Below are 19,430 nucleotides of genomic sequence, written 5' to 3' on the forward strand. Positions count from 1 at the left end.
AGACTAGAGATGGTCTGCCCAAGAAATTGTTGAATTGATCTGGAGAATAAGATGCTGGTACATGCTTGCAGTGAAAGGAGCATGACTGGATTTGAACTGTAATACTGCAATAAGGTGGAGTAATCCACCATGGGGGCAGGGTATGGGGAGGGGTTGGGGGAACTCAGAGCCTATGAAATGATATCATAAAATGAAATGCAATAAAAAAAAAGAAAAATAACATCTCTTGTTGGATGCAGTGTTGTTGTGGGGTGTGTGTGTGTAAAACTCACTCATTTGTCAGTCTGTAACTAGAACACTAATGGTCTGCTAGAGGGAATGGGAAGACTGGTAATGAATCCTGAAGATAAATTCAGCAGATATTTGTCACGTGTTTAATGTGTTCCAGGGAATGTTCTGGGCAAAGGGGATATAACCTTAAAAAGCAAGTGAATATTTATCATCATTAAGCCTGCATTCTAACGGGATAGATTGAAAAGACAGTGAGCACACTTAAATACACAAGGGTACTTTAAAAGGTGTGGACAAATAGAATCTAAAGATAAGTTGTTTAACTTGGCATATTAAAAAATTCATACATAGTTTTTATATGAATTTCTGTGAGTCTTTAGTGAAATATTTTATTTCTTTCAAAATTTTTTTTTTTACTCTAAACTAGGTTCAACTTTTAATTCTGTTTTTTTCCATGGACTTTTTGAAATATTCTCATGTGGAGGCTGATCTCTGGAGGGAAGTAATCAGGATAGTGAGAAAGGAGCATGTTGGTAAAAGGGGGAGGATATGTTCTTGCTGACTTCATATATTTTCCTTTTCATGATAATTTTTATTAATTCTATCTGCCTTTCAAAGCTGGAACAGTTGATGTTTTACCGGCAAATATGAGAATTCAGAAAATATTAGCTTGTTTAGGTACTATGTGAAATAACAGATTGAAGAATGTATTCTCTACCCTTGTTAAATTTTTATTTTGAGATTTGGAAATTCTTGCTTAAAAATTAATCCTATATTGCAGACTGTGATATTTAACAAGTCATTGAGTGAAAATCATTGTAGTTTTTAAAATCTATGTTGTAAACACCTAAGAATGTATGTTTTATAAAGTTTAATCTGTAGAATGATTAGACCTTTCTGTATTTTAGCAAATACATAATTAGAAAGTATTTATTTAAGATTCAGAGATAGGAAGCCAGAGAGAGACTGACATCATCCATCTGCTGGTTCTGTCCAGCAGCAGTGATGCTTGGGCCAGGCTGATACCAGGAGTCTGAAATTCTGCCCACGTCTTAAATGGGTGACAGGTCCAATATTTGGGCATCTCACTGCTTTCACAGGAGCACTTGGGACCTGGATTTGAAACAGAGCAGCCATAGCTCAATCTGGCACTGATATAGGATGTTGGCATCGTAAGTGACAGCTCACTGTACCACAATACCAACCCTCAAATACAGAATTGAATAATGTTTTGTAGAATTTGTGTCAGGTTAACCAGCAGAGGTACTGTCTGCAGTGCTCACATCTTGTGTGAGCACCCATTTGAGTCCCTGCTGCTTCACTTCCAATTCAGCTCTGGCTATTGCTTCTGGAAAAGCAGCAGAAGATGGCTAAAGTGTTTGGGCCCCTGTACCCTTTTGGAAGACCATGAAGAAGGTCCTGGCCCTCAGCTCCCAAGTCATTGCAGCAATCTGCAGAGAACTAGTCATTGGAAGAGCGCCCTCTGTCTCTTCCTCTTCCTCTCTTTCTCTGTAACTGTGCCTTTCAAATAAGTAAATGAATCTTAAAAATATTTGTTGTTATGAAAGTGTGGTAACCCTTGTTTTATTACTAGTTGGGAAATGCAACTTTTTTTTTAAAGGGAGGACTATATAAAGTGGAGGTTATGTTTGTGTACCTTGTAAGAGCATCACGGAGAGTCAACTTTTTGTGTGGAACGTAATTTGTCAATGAGTGATAGCTGTTACATCGTTGCCCTCGTTTTTGTCATACCACCAGGATCACTGCTGCGATCATCTCCTCATCACCCATCTTAGTGATAAGACAACAGCACAACAGCACGTTGTGTCAGGAGTGTGTGTGCTGTGGCAGAGAGGCAAAGTCGGAGTTTGGAGAAGACCAGAGAGCTTACGGCAGGAGTGGTCGAGAAGTAGTACTTGAACTAGGTTGGGCAGAGGGAAAAAGAATTTAGCCAAGTGAATACTGAATTGGAAGAAGACTTTCCTAAAACAATTGTCAAAATCAGCTGAGATCTTAAGCTTATTCAGAAAATAAATAAAATCTCCATGAAAATGCATGCAGCACATGAAGTGTGTTGTGATGGTCACCAATTTATATATACTGTTAATAAAAGCTCTATATTACAATTTAGAAACTAGGATACCACTAATTTGTAATAAATGACATTTGTAGGTACTGTATAATTAGAAAACAAATGATTTTATAGGTTACATATGATAAATCCTATAGCTGACAAAGATGCAACTTAATGAATACACGGCATGATGCATACTTGACTACACATTTGTGCTCATGGCGAGAGTTTGGTTCTGTCTGCTTAGGGATCTGTTTAATTTTGGCTTTTCTACAGTGGAGGGTGTGATGACTCAGTTCTTCCACCATTTCCTACTTTTGAACTGCTGTAACACTTTCTTAAGCACAGCTTACTGTAGCTCCATTTGGCCCTCATTTGGTGTGAAAGAAAATTATATATATGTAGTCTGTTCTTTTCTCATTAGCAATTGAGTGGGATGTGCACATGTAAACACAGGCCTGGAAATTTTGTGATGTTTTCAGTTATGCGGAGGTCATTCTAAAGGAACTCAAATAAGCACTAATATCAAAAAAAATTTTGTGGAAATACAAAACAAGTGTGCTGTGGAGGATGTGGAGATTTCCCAGGCCCCAGTTTGAGAAACAGTAGTGATTTGCCTGCACCTCTAAAGGAACCAAAGTGTTTCCTCAGCTTCTTTCTTTAACATTAAGAGACATGCAGCTACCAAAGGGTCTTTGAAAAAGTGCTATACATAAATCACCCCGGTGGCTTTTTATGCTGAAAACAATTTCTCAGTTACACATTTCTGCATCTTTTAGCTCTCGTGTATCAGATTGACTTATCTCAGAATGCCACGTTCCTTTCTGCTATAAGAGGTTGTTCTTGCTATTCTCTTTTTGGGCAGCTGTTACCTCCTGTCTTCATTTACCTCGTGTTTGATACCATTAGTGGCCAGCACAGCAGCTGCCTCTTCTTGTCCTGTTCCCTTGTCCTGGTTATCCATTGCTGTTAACAGACCACCTCAGATAAGGTGATGGAAAGCTGCGACCAATTTCTTAATGTTCTCTAGTTATTTAAGCCAAGCATTTGAACAGGCCATGATAGATAGGGTTGGTTTTTCTGCCATGATGTCTGCAACCTCAGAAAGTACAATTGGGCCCTTTAAATGGCCCTTAGGCTCAGTGGGTTATACACTGAGTCAGAAACAAAACAATACTTTGTGCTCCAGGATGGCTGAGGGCTCAGCTGGGAGGACTGCAAGGCTAGGAGTGACTCCAAGGCCTGGCCCTCATCGCCTCTGAAGGTAACTTTATAGCTGGTGGCTTGGTTCTGGCTGTTGGTAGGTATATTGATTGAAAATGTGGATGAGAACTACCAACTGCATGTGCTGTCTTCTTGGAGGCTAGTTTTCCTCCCAGCACATTGGTTGATTTCCAAATATGAGCCCCCTAAGGGGCAGAATATAGAAACTGGCAGTTTCTTAGCTTTGGACCTGGGATTGGCAGAGTGTCACTTGGGCTGTGTTTTGCTGTTGAAACAGTCATAAAGAGCTACATTGACTAAGCTGATTGGACATAGACCCCAGCACTTGATAGAATGGGCAGTGTCTCATTGTAAAATAGGAATGTATGACAGGATGTGTGGTGGCAGCCATACTTGGAAAGTGTGTCATACCACGTGACCTGTGTTCATCATCAGAGGCCTCATCGTAGCCATGGGGTCCCTGGCTTGTATAAAACAGTTATTCAGCGAATCAATAGCTATAGTATTTGCTTGGTCTCCAGGCAATATACTACAACTTTCTTCTCTCTGTGTAGGGATTTCCCAGGTGGTTGGAATTTCACTTTCTACTCCAGTTTAGATGGAGCGTGAGGACTCCTGCGTGTGGGAGGTGGAGGGAGAGATGCTAATTATTGAACGTAAGAGTGATGTTTTCCATGGGTGTACCACAGAAATGTGATCCAGAAATGCAGGATGAAAAACACAAACCATGCAGCCCACTGGGAGGTTCTAGTTCTTTTTAGTAGCACTAACAGCCTCCTTACTAGTTGGGAGGAATTGTGCCTCTTCATTGGTGCTTTCTGCCAGAGTGTCAGGCGCTTTTGTGCTGTCTTACCTATTGTCAATCATGTGAACATAAGGGTCTTTCAAGAATTTCTAGTTTTAATTTTTCTAATTCACTAGTGGAGCTGTGTAGCAAGTGATGTTGGTTTATTTCCCCTAGTTGTCTTTTTCTCTTTTTGCTTAGTTAATTTAGGACTGGTAAAGAATAAAATTGCAAAAATAAACATGTATGAAGAAATAAAAAAATCATATCTCCACATGTAAAGACATTTAGTTTGATTATAGAACATTTACTTCAAATGCTGATAAAATACTTTTTAAAATTATTTTTTATTATTTTTAAAATACTTCATAGGAAACTTTATAGCTGGTGACTTGGTCCTGGTTGTTGGTTGGTAATGCTTGGTACTTAGGAAAGGTATTTCATTAGATTGTTGGAAAACTGACAAATAAATCCCCTTTCCCAGTTACTTAAGTATATCTGGCAGTTTCCAGAGATGTTCCAGTAAAATAGTATGTCATTACTTATTTTGGTGCTGTTATCTCTAAAATGTGATTTCATGAGAATATTTGTGGAGCTTGTTTCTTCACCAGAGCCTAAAAGTTAGAGTTTTGTTTCTGAACATTTGTTAAAGTAGACAGTTCTGTAAAGTGGTGCCCGGCGTGCTGCAGTTTACTTTATGAGGATCTGGGAGGAACAGATCAGTTATACATGGTGTTGTGGCAGAGCTATGCTGTTTTGTAAGAGTAAGATGTATTCCTGTTCTAGTATATGTGCTGCCGAAGCGAGCACGAAGATGTATTCTTAATGCTTGGTAGTCAAGTGGCTTTACAGTTGCCTGTACAGCCATGTGAATAGTTTGTCCAGGCTTTGGATGTTCTTTCTGCCTTTCAATGACATGTGCTCAGTTGATACACATCATGTACATTATAGATTTTATGTGTAATTTCCATAAATAAAATTCTCATAAGAATTCCTTCCTTTTTAAAATGAACATGGAAATTGAGAGAATGGAACTTTACATTATCCAGTCCAGTGATTCTCAAGCAAAGTGATTTTTTGGGTTGGGGGAGGGGTCAAGTAGCAGGCCCCTTGGTAAAACATGGCGACTTTGTGATTGCTGCAGCTGGGGGGATAAGGTGCTGGTGGCGGTTAATAGGTGAAGTCTGGGGGTTCTAATAATCCTTCAGTGACCAAGATAGGTCTCCCATGCACCAGAGTCATTTGACCCAATTGCCACCATTTTCCAGGTTTTTGAACTCTGAAAATTCAAACGCAAAGCAGCTTTTTTTTTAAAAAAAAAAATGCATGCGTTAGTCTGATAAACTGATCATGAAGCTGTGATAAGACCTTTCAGCAATATATATTTTTCATATACATTGTTAAAAATGCCATTGTGAGTATAATACATTTGTTCATTCTCTTATTTTTCTAGTTATTTTCCAGTTTATTCAGTTTCTAAGTTTTTCAGAGTGGCTTAGTTACTTGCAGAGCTTATACCACACAAAAATGCACATAGCTGGTGCCTGCAGCCTGTCAGAGGATGCGTGCAGCTACTCCCTGAATGCCAGTGTTGCCTGCATTGTCTGGTGGAGGACTTCTGTAGTCACCAAATTATCAGTCCTCACACAGTACATCACAGGAAGTTGGCAGATACAATGATCCATCTGTTATCACACCCATCAAGTGCATTGGCTCAGAGGGAGAAGGCTGCAGATTGGAGCTCAGTGTGTGAGAGAAGTAGCGAGATTCCAAGATGCTTATCATTCTTTCCAGAAAGTCCTTTCTGGCCTTTTGACAAGCTTGACTTGCTCATTTCTAAAATGGCCTTATACTTTATGGTATCATTATCTTTTCGTTGATATTTTCAGAAAAACTGGGCAAGTTACCAAAGATTTATTTTTCAGAGATTCAGTTTTTTTGAGGTTAGCCTTCTCTTCCCCTTGCCCTTGCCTCGCCCCATTTCCAGGGGTGGGGGATTCTTGGTCAGATTGCTGTAGAAAATGAGCAGTGGAAAATTGAAACTGCGCAATCTGGAGGGTTTTATTTTTAAGATAGTTCTTAGCTGAACTAAAGTAAGGCAAGTGTGGAACATTTTTATTTTATTGCTGTTGGCCAATGCTTTTGTTCATTATGTTTATACAATTATGATCATTTTAAAGGGGATTGTAATTTTCATGTTAATGAGGTATGTTTAGGCTTTTTCTTTTTAAGAGTTTAAGAAAATTTTATGCTAGTCAGGGAATTCATAGAGATCAGGGACTCTGGTTGAGTCCTGCCATCTTGTAACTAAAGCCCTGAAGCCATGCTTGGTGGTGGTGTGTTGAAATTTTGGTGACAACCATGGATGTACATGGTACATGTGGATCCGTCCCCACTTTCGAATCTCTTATTTATACAGAGTTTTCTCTTCTGTTGGGCTTGAGTAGGCAAAGACCCACTTTCAGATCACTATGGATTATATGTCTTAATTTCACTTACCTTCAGATAGGCAAAATAGCTTAAGAAAAAGTTGGGCTCTGAAAATTAGAAAGTGCCTGACTTGTTGTAAGCGGAAAATCTGTATAACGAGTATGAGTAGTCCTTGTAAAAAGGCCATTGTGTTTCTCTTCACTTTCAGTTTTAAGAATTAGATAAAAAATCTTTTAAATGTTGTCTGCTATGTCAAAATTTGTAATTTAGTCACATCTCTATTATACGTAACTCGAAATTAAATTTTAAAATTGTTAACAGATCACAGCATTTTGGACATATGGAAGGCAAAGGTATTTGAGAACAATTACAGTGTCTTTCCAAGTCAAAAATCATGCAAAATTGTTAAAACTTCTACAGAAACATTCTGTGACATTTCAGTGTAAAATTAATTTTTTTGTATCTCCTCTCCCTGCTCCCCAGGTTCTTGGGCCCTCATCAGTGTGGCTTGTGATAATAATGGGGAAATTTTACTCTCCATGTCCAATAGATGGAGATAAATAACACATACTGTTCTGACACTCAGAAATATCAATATATAATATCATACAGAATTTAATATCATTTCATGGTCATATAGCTTTTTTTGTTGATCCTGATATGAATGTGCCTGTGTTTGAATCCTGTGAGTTTGAATCCCTTAATAAGCTTCATCCATAATAATAACCTTCAGAATCAATTATGCAAATGGTGGTGAGGTAAAGAGTTAAATCTGTTGCTAAATGTTTGTTACTGTGATAGGTATTTTATAATTTAAAATGATTTAAATTTAACAGACGAAACTAATGAAATTCACTTTATGACATTGATTTTTACATTCTAATAGTGTTTTCATTATTGAGTTTTAAATTAGCATATTTTCTTGGTTTGTTTTTCCCAATAATATTATTTATTAGTCATTCTCATCTTGCCAATTATTAAAGGTTCAAGTAGAATCCTATTTTCATCTTTTATGTACTTGTTCCTATAGAAATGTTTTCATGCTTTAATTATGATCGTAGTCAGTTTCTATGGAAATAATATAAAGTCATGACTGTGAAAATGTGCACAACTTTCCTTAAATCATAAATAGAAAAAACACAAAGGGAAATGTTTTTTGCTCTTTGCATAGTATAACAATCCTTAGATTTATATTGCAGTGTCATGTAAGTAATTCCTATCTCAGAACCCAAGGTAGTGCTGTCTTTGGGCGGTAGATTGCGTTTTGCTTCACTGTGAATGTTTTTTCCGAGTCACAGTGGGTTTTCTTTATGGAAGGGTCTGTGCAGCCATTAGGCACACAAGCACTGATACTGCCTTTGTACAGACAGTACTGATAGTCTTCTGTGTGAATAAGATGGTTAGCAAAGAAATGAATGATTCTTGTATGTTATAAAGCAATTGATGGGAAAATGGAAAATAGCCATTGTGGATAAGTTGGTAAAGTAGGAAAAGCCTCTTGGAGGGGACTCAGCTGAAGACAAGCCAGCTAGACACAGGCAAAGGAAGGGCAGTACCTGAACTTGCTTTGTGGAAGCAGTAGACAGCAGGCTAGTGCTGCTGAAGCTGTTGAAAGTGAAAGCTGGAAGAAGTTGCTAGAGGTGAGATTAAGTGGGAACTTGTAGACAATATGTCATAAAGAGCACTCAAGCAGGACTTTATACTGAAGAATTTCATGGAGTGATTTAAATTTTAAGAAGACATTTTCATCTGGGAATAGATTTGAGTAAATGGAGACTACACTGCTTTAAGCTCTTTGCTTCCTGAAGAAACTGGATTATAAAAGAAGCTGAAAACAGTATTTGTACCTTGTTCTTCTGTCTGAAAATCATGTTTCATGTTAACTGCATTTCTTCAGTAGACTGTTTTCCTTAATTTGAATTGCTAACCCATTTTAGGTGGGTAAAGTAACAATTGAATATATGTATATTTTTGTCCATTTTTAAGGCTGCATATGGTATATACAATACATATAATACATATATGTATTATATATTGTATGTGTAAATATATATATTATGTATATGCACAGTACTACCTTTAATTTCACTTACTCTGTTTTCTAAATTTGAAGCACAATCTTAAAAACTTGTAAAATTATGAGTTACATCAGAAAATTTCATGCAAGATAAACGAATTATTGTGCAACAAACAAACTATTGTAACCTTTGAGAAACTGACAGATAAAACTTTGTTCTTTGTCCCTAAGTGGTAAATCTAATTGAAAAACTGGAAAGAAAAATCCATGTGGTTGAACATCAGTTGGCAAAGTATTAATACCATATTTCAAAAAAGCAATTAATAAGTTAATTACTTGGAAAATAGAATTTTTCCTATTCTAAGTGGCAGATGGATTAGAAGTCTAGCATATCAACAACTGATTAAACCTTTAATGTAGAACTTCATGCTGGTTTGGCTGCTCGGTTTTGAGATGAGAAGAAGTAGATTGGCTAGGACTTGTCTCTGTAAACATCTGAAATCCTAAGAGTCTTTCTTGGGAGGGTCTCCCAATATCCAGTGTACCTCATCCTAATGATGCAATCAGAGCTGGGAAGAATCTCAGTGTAGAGCTAACATTAAAGGCAGTAGCAGAACTTGTCAAATTTAGCTTTGCCAGATTTTCTGGATTTCTAAGTAGTATTTACTCCTTTTCCCTTTCCAGTGGTTTGCAGACTCTGTCCTCTTTATAAACACTGCTTATCTTTACAAGTGGACTCACTATTGAAATTTATATGTTCTCATTGTATAAAACTGCAGCTTCACTGGTCAGAGTGGAAGGGTCAGAGACATGTCCAAAGCTTTCCCAAAACAGACTTGTACTCAAGGGATCTCAACGACAAAACCACTGCCCCTAGTGGGAGTGAGACTATTCAGTCCTGCCGTACTGCAGAGTGTGGGTCACAGGGGGTTATTGGGTTTCTAATTGCTTTGCTAATTTTGGGAAAACTACTCAACATTATGTGCGAGTAATTGATCTTGTGTCCTAAAGAAGTTGTTTCCTTTCCGAAATGTTGACAGTATAGGATATTTACGTCACTTATAAATTTTGGGGGGCCTGCCATGGTAGTTTAATGGCTAAAGTCCCTGACTTGCACATGCCAGGAAGCCACCTGGGTACCCCTTTGTGTACCAGTTGCTCTGCTTCCCATCCAGCTCCCTGCTTATGGCCTGGCAAAGCAGTCGAGGACGGCACAAAGCCTTGGGATCCTGCACCCGCATGGGAGACCTAGAAGAAGCTCCTGGCTTCAGATTGGCTTAACTCTGACCATTGGAGCCGCTTGGGGAGTAAAATAGCGGGTGGGAGATCTTTCTCTGTGTATCTCCTCTCTGTATAAATCTGCCTTTCCAGTAAAAATAATTAACAAATCTTTAAAAAGAAAAAAGGAAAACAGTGTTTAAAAAGAAATACAGTTTTTCCTTATGAGCTGAAAAGTTTTTAAGTTGTGGATGAAGACTTGTTTTTTTTTTTTAAGATTTATTTTTATTATGTTTTATTGGAAAGGCGGATATACAGAGAGGAGAGACAGAGAGGAAGATCTTCCGTCCGCTGATTCACTCCCCAAGTGAGTGCAAAAGCTGATGCTATGCCGATCCGAAGCCAGGAGCCTCTTCTGGGTCTCCCACGCGGGTGCAGGGTCCCAAAGCCTTGGGCCGTCCTTGACTGCTTTCCCGGGCCACAGGCGGGGAGCTGGAAGGGAAGCGGGGCTGCTGGGATAGAGCCGGCGCCCATATGGGATCCCGGGTGTGCAAGGCGAGGACCTTAACCACTTGCGCCACTGCGCCGGGCCGAAGACTTGTTTTTTTAAAAGTTTTGAAAAGCTTTCATTGCATTCAGATATTGTTTTCTCACTAAAAATCATAAATTAATTTTAAAGCCTTAAGAGGAGAGGTAATTCATTCTGGCCATTTTTTAAAGTAAAAAATAAAAAATAATTTCTGATTCCATTAAATCAAATTAATGTAATGGAAATTCATTTCAAGACTAAGTAGTATTTAGCTAAAATATGCTGAGGTTATGTTTTATTTTATGAGCTAGAACCCTTCTTTCCTTCTTGCTGTCTCCCAGAAGATGAATTAGCAGGAAGCTCGATCAGAAACCAAGTATCTGTCATATGACCAGGCATCTCACTGGATACAGGCATGCCAAGGGGTGACTTGAGGCACTGTGCCGAAACACACCTTTACAAATCCATTTGAACTGAAAGCCTCGCTTGGCCTTGTGCTGAAGAGGCCCAGATTATACATTGCAGTGCCTTGGTTTGATGCCCAGCCCTGGATTCTGACTTGAGCGTTCTGCTCATACACACAGTAAGAAGTAACAGTGAAGACCCAATGACTTGGCTCCTGCCACCCAACATTGGGAGAATTGGATTAAATTCTTTGTACCTGGCTTCAGCTTGACTCAGTCCCAGCCATTGTGGCCGTTTGGAGGAGTAATTAGTAATTAATTAGTATTGCTATCTGTGTCTCTCCTCTGCCTCTCAAATTAGTTCATTAATAGAAAAAAAACCTTTGTAAGCAGAAATTCCTTTTGTTTGGTGACATGCTTTATATGAGTAAATTTATCTTTTCTGTGCCATGATTGGTCAAGGAAAGTGTGTGAAGCCATGTGACTAATTTGGGGGAGCCAAGATTTTGTATAATGTAAAACGAAAATACAAGTAAGAGGGATCCTTGGGATGTAGCTGGTATCCTCTGTTGTAAGACTTGTTACTTGATTCACATCATACAAATTTTAAGCTTGTCTAATTGTAGTGGGTAGAACACATTAAGACTTCTTTTGCAAATATACTCTGTTAAAGTGCATATCAGAGATGAGTGGTCCTACCTTGACACTTAGTGTGACCTGGTGTGGTAGTACAAATCAGAAAATTCTAAAATCGAACAGGATAATTTCACAAAGATGTGCTTGGTTGACATAACAATTTTGAAGCAATTGTTTTAAATTTCAAAGATTTGAATTGGAGTAGGTTTGTTTGCTTGTTTTAGATTTTACTACTTAAAAATATTTGGCATGTGCAAATAGTTATTTTGAAAGTGTATTGTAAGTAAAATAATGTTGGAGAAGGTTTTTGTAAAGTGCTTGATTTATATAGAATCTGCTAATGCTAAAAACACTGCAGTAATTTGGTTTAATTGTAATCTTTCAGTCCTTGGTGAATGAATATATATATAAATATATGTATACACACATTCGTACATACATAAATATAATCCAGGGAGAGGAGGAGCGAGAGCTAGCAAGCCAGAGTGCATGGAATAACTGCCATTCCCTGCTTCGCCCCTTCGGATGCCTGTGAAGGCTAGGTGCGCCAGCCTGAAGCCTGAAACTAAATCCACATCTCCCATGTGGGAGACAGGAAACCAGCAACTTGAAAGGGTAACTGCCTGACGGGGTCTGCATTAGGAGTGGCTTCTGAACTGGCATTTTAACTGTGAATACTTCCCTCTCCCCATTAGCTACCAAGTTTTCCATTAACACTTGTACTTGACCCCACAGAATACTGCAGTTGTCAACGTGGAGAGGTGCTTCACTTGTAAAAATCCTGTATGAAAATTGACTTGCAATATCAACTGTATAATTTGGAGTAAGACTTTTGTTTTTTAGTTTAAATTAGGGCTTTATAGTTGAAGCTTTTGTTAAGCCAGGTGTAATGATTGAAGAATGTTGTTGAAATGGTAGGTTGATACACAGTTCTATTAATCAAAATCACCTTTTAAAAAAAAATGTTAGGAAGCAGGTTTTGTGGTCTTAGAGCAGCATTTTGTATAAGCTAAAATATCATTTTGGTTTATATAAACCTAGATAATAGGAAAAAAAGAAAACAAATCATTTTTACCATGCTTGTAAAATAATGGAAAAAGAGGAGGGAGTTTATACTATTGTTGAGTTTTGTACATTAATAATTTGTGGCTTCAAGCACTTGAGTCTATAGAAAGAGTTTGCTTAATCGGCATCCCTTCTATTTGCCATAGAAGTAGACTGGGCACCTACCAGGTCTTCGGGCGGTGGTACTGGGCATGGTCTGAAGCCGCCTTTGTGTGCCAAGCTTTAGACTTGTCTTTCTCTGTCTCTGTTATTTTTGCTACATTTGCTATTTTAACCTGTCAACTAAAAAATAATTACTATGTCACTATGGCTGGCGGCTCAAGTAGCAAATATATGCTGTCTCTTAATCAAAGGTGATTACAGTTTTTTCCTGTGTATAAATGTGCTTGTTGTGTAACGAGAATGCATTCGTCTCAGCCTGATGTACGGAATGAAAGGCAGCAAGCAGCAGCACCATTGTTACCACTCCAGGCGTGTCTAATGAATCGTGTTTCCATGTTCTCTCGGTCACGCCGAAGAGTGCCCTCAGCCAGGGCTAAGGCTCCTGTAAAACGCTCTTTAAGATTATTGTAGCAAGAACAGAAATGCTGGATAGGTGGGGGTGGGGAGAGAATACCAAGGAGACAGCTGCAAGGATTACTCACTGTAATAGCAGTGTCAGACAACTGTTTCAGCTTTAGTGTAAAAGGCAATTTGGGGACTTGCCCTGTCAGAATTTTACTAGCAGGCTGGTGTGTGTACATGTGTGTAGGTATAAACGTTTAAAATAAAATTATGTCTGAACACTGGAAGGAATTAAAAAAAATTTTACTGCTCAATTATGCCAGTGTTGACATCAGTGGATAAGTTATCTTGAGTAAAATCATTGTCCTAGAGGATGTTTAGCACGGGTTTGCTTGTAACATTAATGGATTTTAGTGTAAACCCAGATTCTGAATCACATGTTTGGTTTTCCTTCTCGAAATTGTCTTGTGGTGGTTCCTGTTCTGTGACAAGGATGATCTTTGTGATTGCTGAGCTTGTGCCCCCTTCCCTCCCCCCAGAGTGTGTAGCTATTTAAGGAGCAACAGAAGCTTTATTTTCAAAATATTTCAAATATGTGTGCCTATGAAAGAGATGTGTGTCCTTAGAAGAAAGTGTGGAAAATGCACATTAATAAAGAAGAAATAAATAAATCATTATTCCAACCAAAGATAACTATTAATTTTAATGATCGTGCTTCTGGACTCTTGATTATGTATTTTAGATTATGTATTAAAAGACATTGACCGTGTGTTAAAAGATTTAGAAGATAAAGCAATAATAAAATCTTCGAAAGGAGTGACAAACGGGGGCAGATTTTGTTTTTAGAAGTTAATAGCAGCCATTGTACAAGGTTGCTTTTCCAGTGTGAAGCTATTAAAGTGACACTGAAGCCCATTTTCTGCAGTAATTGTCTTTTGAAAGTATTGTGTAATTTATCTAGAAATTTGGTTTTCTGGTCACCTTCAGTTTAAAGTTTACTGGTTTTACATGGAGTGCTGTGATCCATTGAAATGCTAAGTTGGGTCATGTCTCCATTGCTACAATGCTGTGTAGACGCTGTCATTAAGATTCCGGTGATCCTGCAGCTGGCCAAGGCCCATGCTGCTCGTGCTGTGCGAGATTCCTCAGGAGGACAGTATACTGCTACAGTTTGGAAACACAGCTATGCCTCTGTCTCATGGACACTTTCAATATTTGTGTAATTATTAAATTTGCAATTAGGTCTGAACAAATGGACCATTTTGATACATGCCTCTATTTTATTTTCTTGTATATCATATTTGATGAATTTGTATATTGGGAAATTTAAATACAATTTCAACATTGTTAAGTGAAATATTGTTAAGTGAAATAAAATGCTCCATACTGCACAAGCAATTAAAATAATCAGAGCTCTGAGTGGTTGAACTTGATAGAAGTAGTACGTTTCTTTAGTTATTAATAATTTCAGATACAGAGTTTATAAGCACTTGATGGCAGCATAACTGTGATCAGCCAGTGGTGTTGTATGTAATTGAATTGTTGTGGGTACACTGTTATTTTTCAGAAATAATGCCACTTTGTAAGTCAGTTTTTCAGAAATTATTCCTAATTTTAACTTAAATTCTATGAAAATATTATGTCATTTGGTATGATCCATAAAATTCCTGTGTGATTTCTCCTAGCAGCATCTTCTGTGATAGTTCTTAGGAAGTAAACTGAATGATTAAAATTTTTTGAAACAATTTAAACAATTTTTTTGAATGTAGAGGTGGAAAGCAAAGGCAGTGGGCAAATGATAAAGGCAGAGCTGTGCCCCCTTCAGCGGTTTGTCACTGAAGTCTAACTGGGGAACAGGCTCGTCGTTTCATGTGTCTTGTTTTAATCTATTTGTGTTTCTGTAGTTTGGAGCAGAATTTGATTCTCAGTAATTTTTAATGGGTGAATAAGAGTGTCATCCCCTAAAGTGCCCCTCCCGCTTGCAGTATTTGCAGTGGCCAATGTGGTTGCTGAACTCAATGTTCTGGATAATAGGTTTCATTAGTTCTGATGCCTGAGGTAAAAAAACAGTAGGTGGGAGTAAGAAGTGTTTTTGATGTCTAGACATTCATTTTAGCTGTTGCTGCAATATGATATATTAAAAGGAAATATGTATCATGGCTCAGAGGAAATATGTATTCTTTGAAAGTAATTCTACTTTTAAACTGTGCTAGGCGGGATGACCTGAATTCTAAAAGCGTGAGCTTGGATTTCTTCAGGGTTTCACAATCTTTATGCTCCTCCCTGCCCTACTCCAGTCTCCCTCCCCCAGTTTTTTTCCCCTTCAAGTGAAGTATGTCAGTTTCATTTGTGCAATTGGAAGGGACATCTTTCCAAGATCTCTGCTGGGAAACACAAAATCATTGAAGTATGCATTGCTTTGATAGTTTGCCATATTGACTCCCCCAGAACCTTTTATATGGGTTTTCTTTTAAAGATGCTTATTAATTCAGCAAGGAGCCCTGTTTTGTAAAGTTGAAAGAAGTTATATTGCAATTTGTTAGGATTTTGAAATATTTGGGCACTAAGCAGTAATTACTTCTATTTAGAAATTTTCTTTATAAAACACTGTGTCTTCTGCTAAAAGAATATATAGTACTTTTGTAGTTTAAATATTTGATTTTGAGAGATTACTGTTTTAAAAGGGTTGAATAATAACAAGTTAAACAATTTCTGATTATAGTTTTTACAGTTTGAGAGAGATTGTTAATGCCAAAATATTTTTTTTAATAGGCAGTTGAGCTGATACTTTTATTTTTAATCTGGTCGTAAGAATAATAGGAAAATGTATACTTAAAAAAATTCTTTTGGCTAATTCTGTCATTCTTTTTTAAAAATATTTATTTGTTTTTATTGCAAAGTTATACATATATACATATACATATGTGTGTGTATATATATGTATATACATGTATACATATATACAGAGAGAGAGAGAGAGAGAGAGAGAGAGAGAGAGAGAGAAGAGATAGAAATATTTTCCGTCCCATGATTCACTCCACAAGTGACCACAATGGCCGGAGCTAAACTGATCCAGAGCCAGGAGCTCTTCTGAGTCTCCCACATGGTTGCAGGGTCTCAAGGCTTTGCGCCGTCCTCCACTGCTTTCCCAGGCCTCAAGCAGGGAGCTGGTTAGGGAGCGGGGCTGTTGGGATTAGAACTGGTGCCCATATGGGATCCCGGCATGATCAAGGCAAAGACTTTAGCTGCTAGGCCATGGCTTCGGGCCCTCTGTCATTCTTTTACCCACAAATAAGGATGGCTCAAAGCCTTGGGACCCTGTAACCGCGTGGGAGACCTGGAAGAAGCTCCTGGCTCCTGGCTCCTGGCTTCGAATTGGTTCAGCCCTGGCTGTTGTGGCCACCTGGGGAGTGGATCAGCAGATGAATGATCTTCCTCTCTGTCTCTCCTCCTCTCTGTGTATCTGACTTACCAACAAAAGTAAGTAAATCTTTAAAAAAGGAGAAGTCATTGTAAAATCTTTGAAATCAGGATGAACTTGTACAATTGTGCCTGGCATACAGCAGATATGATGAAGCTGGTATTACCTCGAGTGCACAGGCTGTTTCGGTGATGTATATGGCATGACTGGGCAGCTATAACACCTTTATCTGTTAATATAATATTTCGGATCCTTTGAGGAAGAAGAAAGTTTAGTTGTTGGCTAAAAATGTTAGTTTGCTATCTTCTGATAAGGTCAAAGCAATGCTGATATTAAAGCTGAAAATTAAATGTGAATATGTGATATTCTATAGGATCAGTAATCTTGTTTCTTGACAAAAGCAAGTGTGCATTTAGGGTCCAGCATGGTAGCCTGGTGGCTAAAGTCCTTGCCTTGTAAACACCAGGATCCCATATGGGTGCCATTTCATTTCCTGGCTATCCTGCTTGCCTTTCATCTCCTTTCTTGTGGCCTGGGAAGTCGGTGGAGGACGGCCCAAAGCTTTGGGACACTGTACCAGTGTGGGAGACCCGGAAGAGGTTCCTGGTTGGTGGCTTCAGATCAGTGCAGCTCCGGCTGTCGTGGACGCTTGAGGAGTGAATCAGTGGACAGAAGCTCTTTCTCTGTGTCTTTCCTCCTCTCTGTATCTAACCTTTGAATAAAAATAAATCTTTTTAAAACAATGAGTACATTTAAAAGCAAGACAAAAAGAGATGGGTTATTTTATATTAAAGGAGATTTAAGTGACATATATCATAGACATTATTTAGATTCTGATTTCGCTGTATACCAAATTGTTTAGAAGTAGGGTTTGTTATAAAGCATGTATTGAGAAACAAAAAATACTTGATAAAGATCCATAGTATTTGATAATTTGAGTTAAAGTCTTAATGCTTACTCTTTTGAAATGATTTTTAAAAAATGTGCTGCATTCTGAGGTGAATTTTTAAATAACACGCTGAGGAGGTGATATAAACCTGGAAGAACAAGTCCTGAAAATAAAACTGCGACACTTGTACAAATGCTGCATCAGCAACATTCTTGGTCACATAAAGACTTACCTTGCATAAAAAGCAGTAGCCAAGCTGAGGAGTAGTTCAGAAGAGATGTATTTGCAATATTCATATCATTTTAGGAACTTCCCACTAATTTATTTTGCAATGTGTTTTGAGTTTTAAGTATTTACCATAGTGAAAGTGGTGAACCTGTCAGTATCTCTAAAGGAGCCCTTGTAAAAGTTGGAAGTGATAAAAGCGATATTTTCTCTTGTCACCGTCTACACCTTTCTCGGTGATCGGTGAGAGAGTGGGCAGTGAAACATGTTAGAGAGCAAATTAATATGGGGTGTCGATTGTGTTGGGCTGTTATATCTCAGACTCAGGAAGGGCTCTCTCCCAGTGTTTGACAAGATGAGTAATATGCTTTCAGAGGAGTGTAGAATGCTTTTGAGTGTTTGGTCTTGAGCAGTGTTTGCTAGAGAAGTGTCAGCTGACTATCCTTCATTTCTGCAGTCATCAGTATAATTGCACATATCAGGAATAGCCACTTAGGCAGGACAGTAAAGTTATCTGCCATGGTAGAGCAAATATGTATTTAAGTTCATAATTTTTTAAAACAACCTTCGGAAAATAAATATAGACGTATTTTTGAAACATGCAGATGTAGGGTGTGCAGGACATGTTATGTATTTTAGTTGTATTTTAATTCTGACGGGTTTTTTTGTTGTTTAGAAGAGGAAATTTTCTTGTGCAAATATTGTTTTCATCCTTTCATCAGGGTTTTTTGTTTCTGCTCTTTTGCATTGAATTTTTTATTATTTAAAAGGAGAGTGTCTTACTTTAGGAAAGCTTATAACTGTTTCTGTGTTTATGAGAAGGAAGAATTTTAGGAATGCACGGAGAATTCGCTAGTATATTAGATTCTTCTGGTGTTAGAGCCACTTGCAGCCCAGTATGTACTTCAAAGGCAAATATGTTGTTTTCCAGAATATCAAACCTTAGCCAAATTGGCTGAATTCAAGAAATAAATTTGATGTCATAGTAAGAGTTAACTTTTCTGATAGTCTTCCCAAAGCCATACCTTCAAAAAGTCTACTCAGATATGATCTTCAAAACATTTAAAGAAAAGCAACTTTGACACTTTTGGAAAATTTTCCTCTTGATAATCTCTTTGAAAACACATATCTCTGGTGTTTGTGTAACATTCTTGCTTCCTTTAATAAATGTAGTCTTGGTAGCACTTTAAGGTAGAAAGATTGATTGGAGAATTTTAAGTGATTTTAATATCTGAAAGAATAGATTGAGAAAACTTTAATGGGAAGGGATTGCGTCACTCATGTTTCACATAGTTTTAAAAGAAAGTTTCTTTTATACATAACTATTTCATAACTTTGGGCAAATATGACATTGTGAGATTGCAATTAAATAAATTAACATTAACTTTTCTTTAGAAAAAATGTTTTAAAAGTTTCTTTATTTTTATTTGGATGTCCTTTTTACTGGTTCTTTTTTTTTCTTTTTTCTTTTTTGTTTTTTCAGTTGTGGAAGAAGGACTCTGGGAAAATGGCCTTTCCTATGAATGTAGGACGCTGCTCTTCAAAGCGATCCACAATCTGTTAGAAAGGTAAGAGAAGGAACACACGACAGAGTCCACTGCCAGATCCTTGGAAGGTTCCCACATGCACTCATCTATGGTTAGCATGAAAATTACATTGTGAAAATTGGTTACTTCTTTATCCATTGATAGAATTTCAAGCTCAGAAGTGTTAGGAATAGTACAGTGAATTCCCATCTAACCCTGTCCCCCCACTAGTGTGGGTATGCTCAAAATTTAT

The 19,430-nt window shown here is 37.8% G+C and overlaps 1 protein-coding gene across 3 annotated transcripts in view; it reads left to right on the forward strand.

The window, feature by feature from the left end:
- The window catches only part of MED13L (mediator complex subunit 13L), a 210,022-nt gene that overhangs the window by 87,636 nt on the left and 102,956 nt on the right, over window positions 1-19,430 (forward strand). For all 3 annotated transcript variants that reach the window (XM_040986937.1, XM_040986938.1, XM_040986939.1), the window contains exon 3: window positions 19,135-19,219. In XM_040986937.1, coding sequence (XP_040842871.1) covers window positions 19,135-19,219 — 85 coding nt within the window. The remainder of the gene's footprint in view (window positions 1-19,134; window positions 19,220-19,430) is intronic.

Source organism: Ochotona curzoniae, unplaced genomic scaffold, assembly GCF_017591425.1.
Source record: "Ochotona curzoniae isolate NIBS_2020 unplaced genomic scaffold, NIBS_Ocur_1.0 contig_46, whole genome shotgun sequence".
NCBI classification, from domain to species: domain Eukaryota; kingdom Metazoa; phylum Chordata; class Mammalia; order Lagomorpha; family Ochotonidae; genus Ochotona; species Ochotona curzoniae.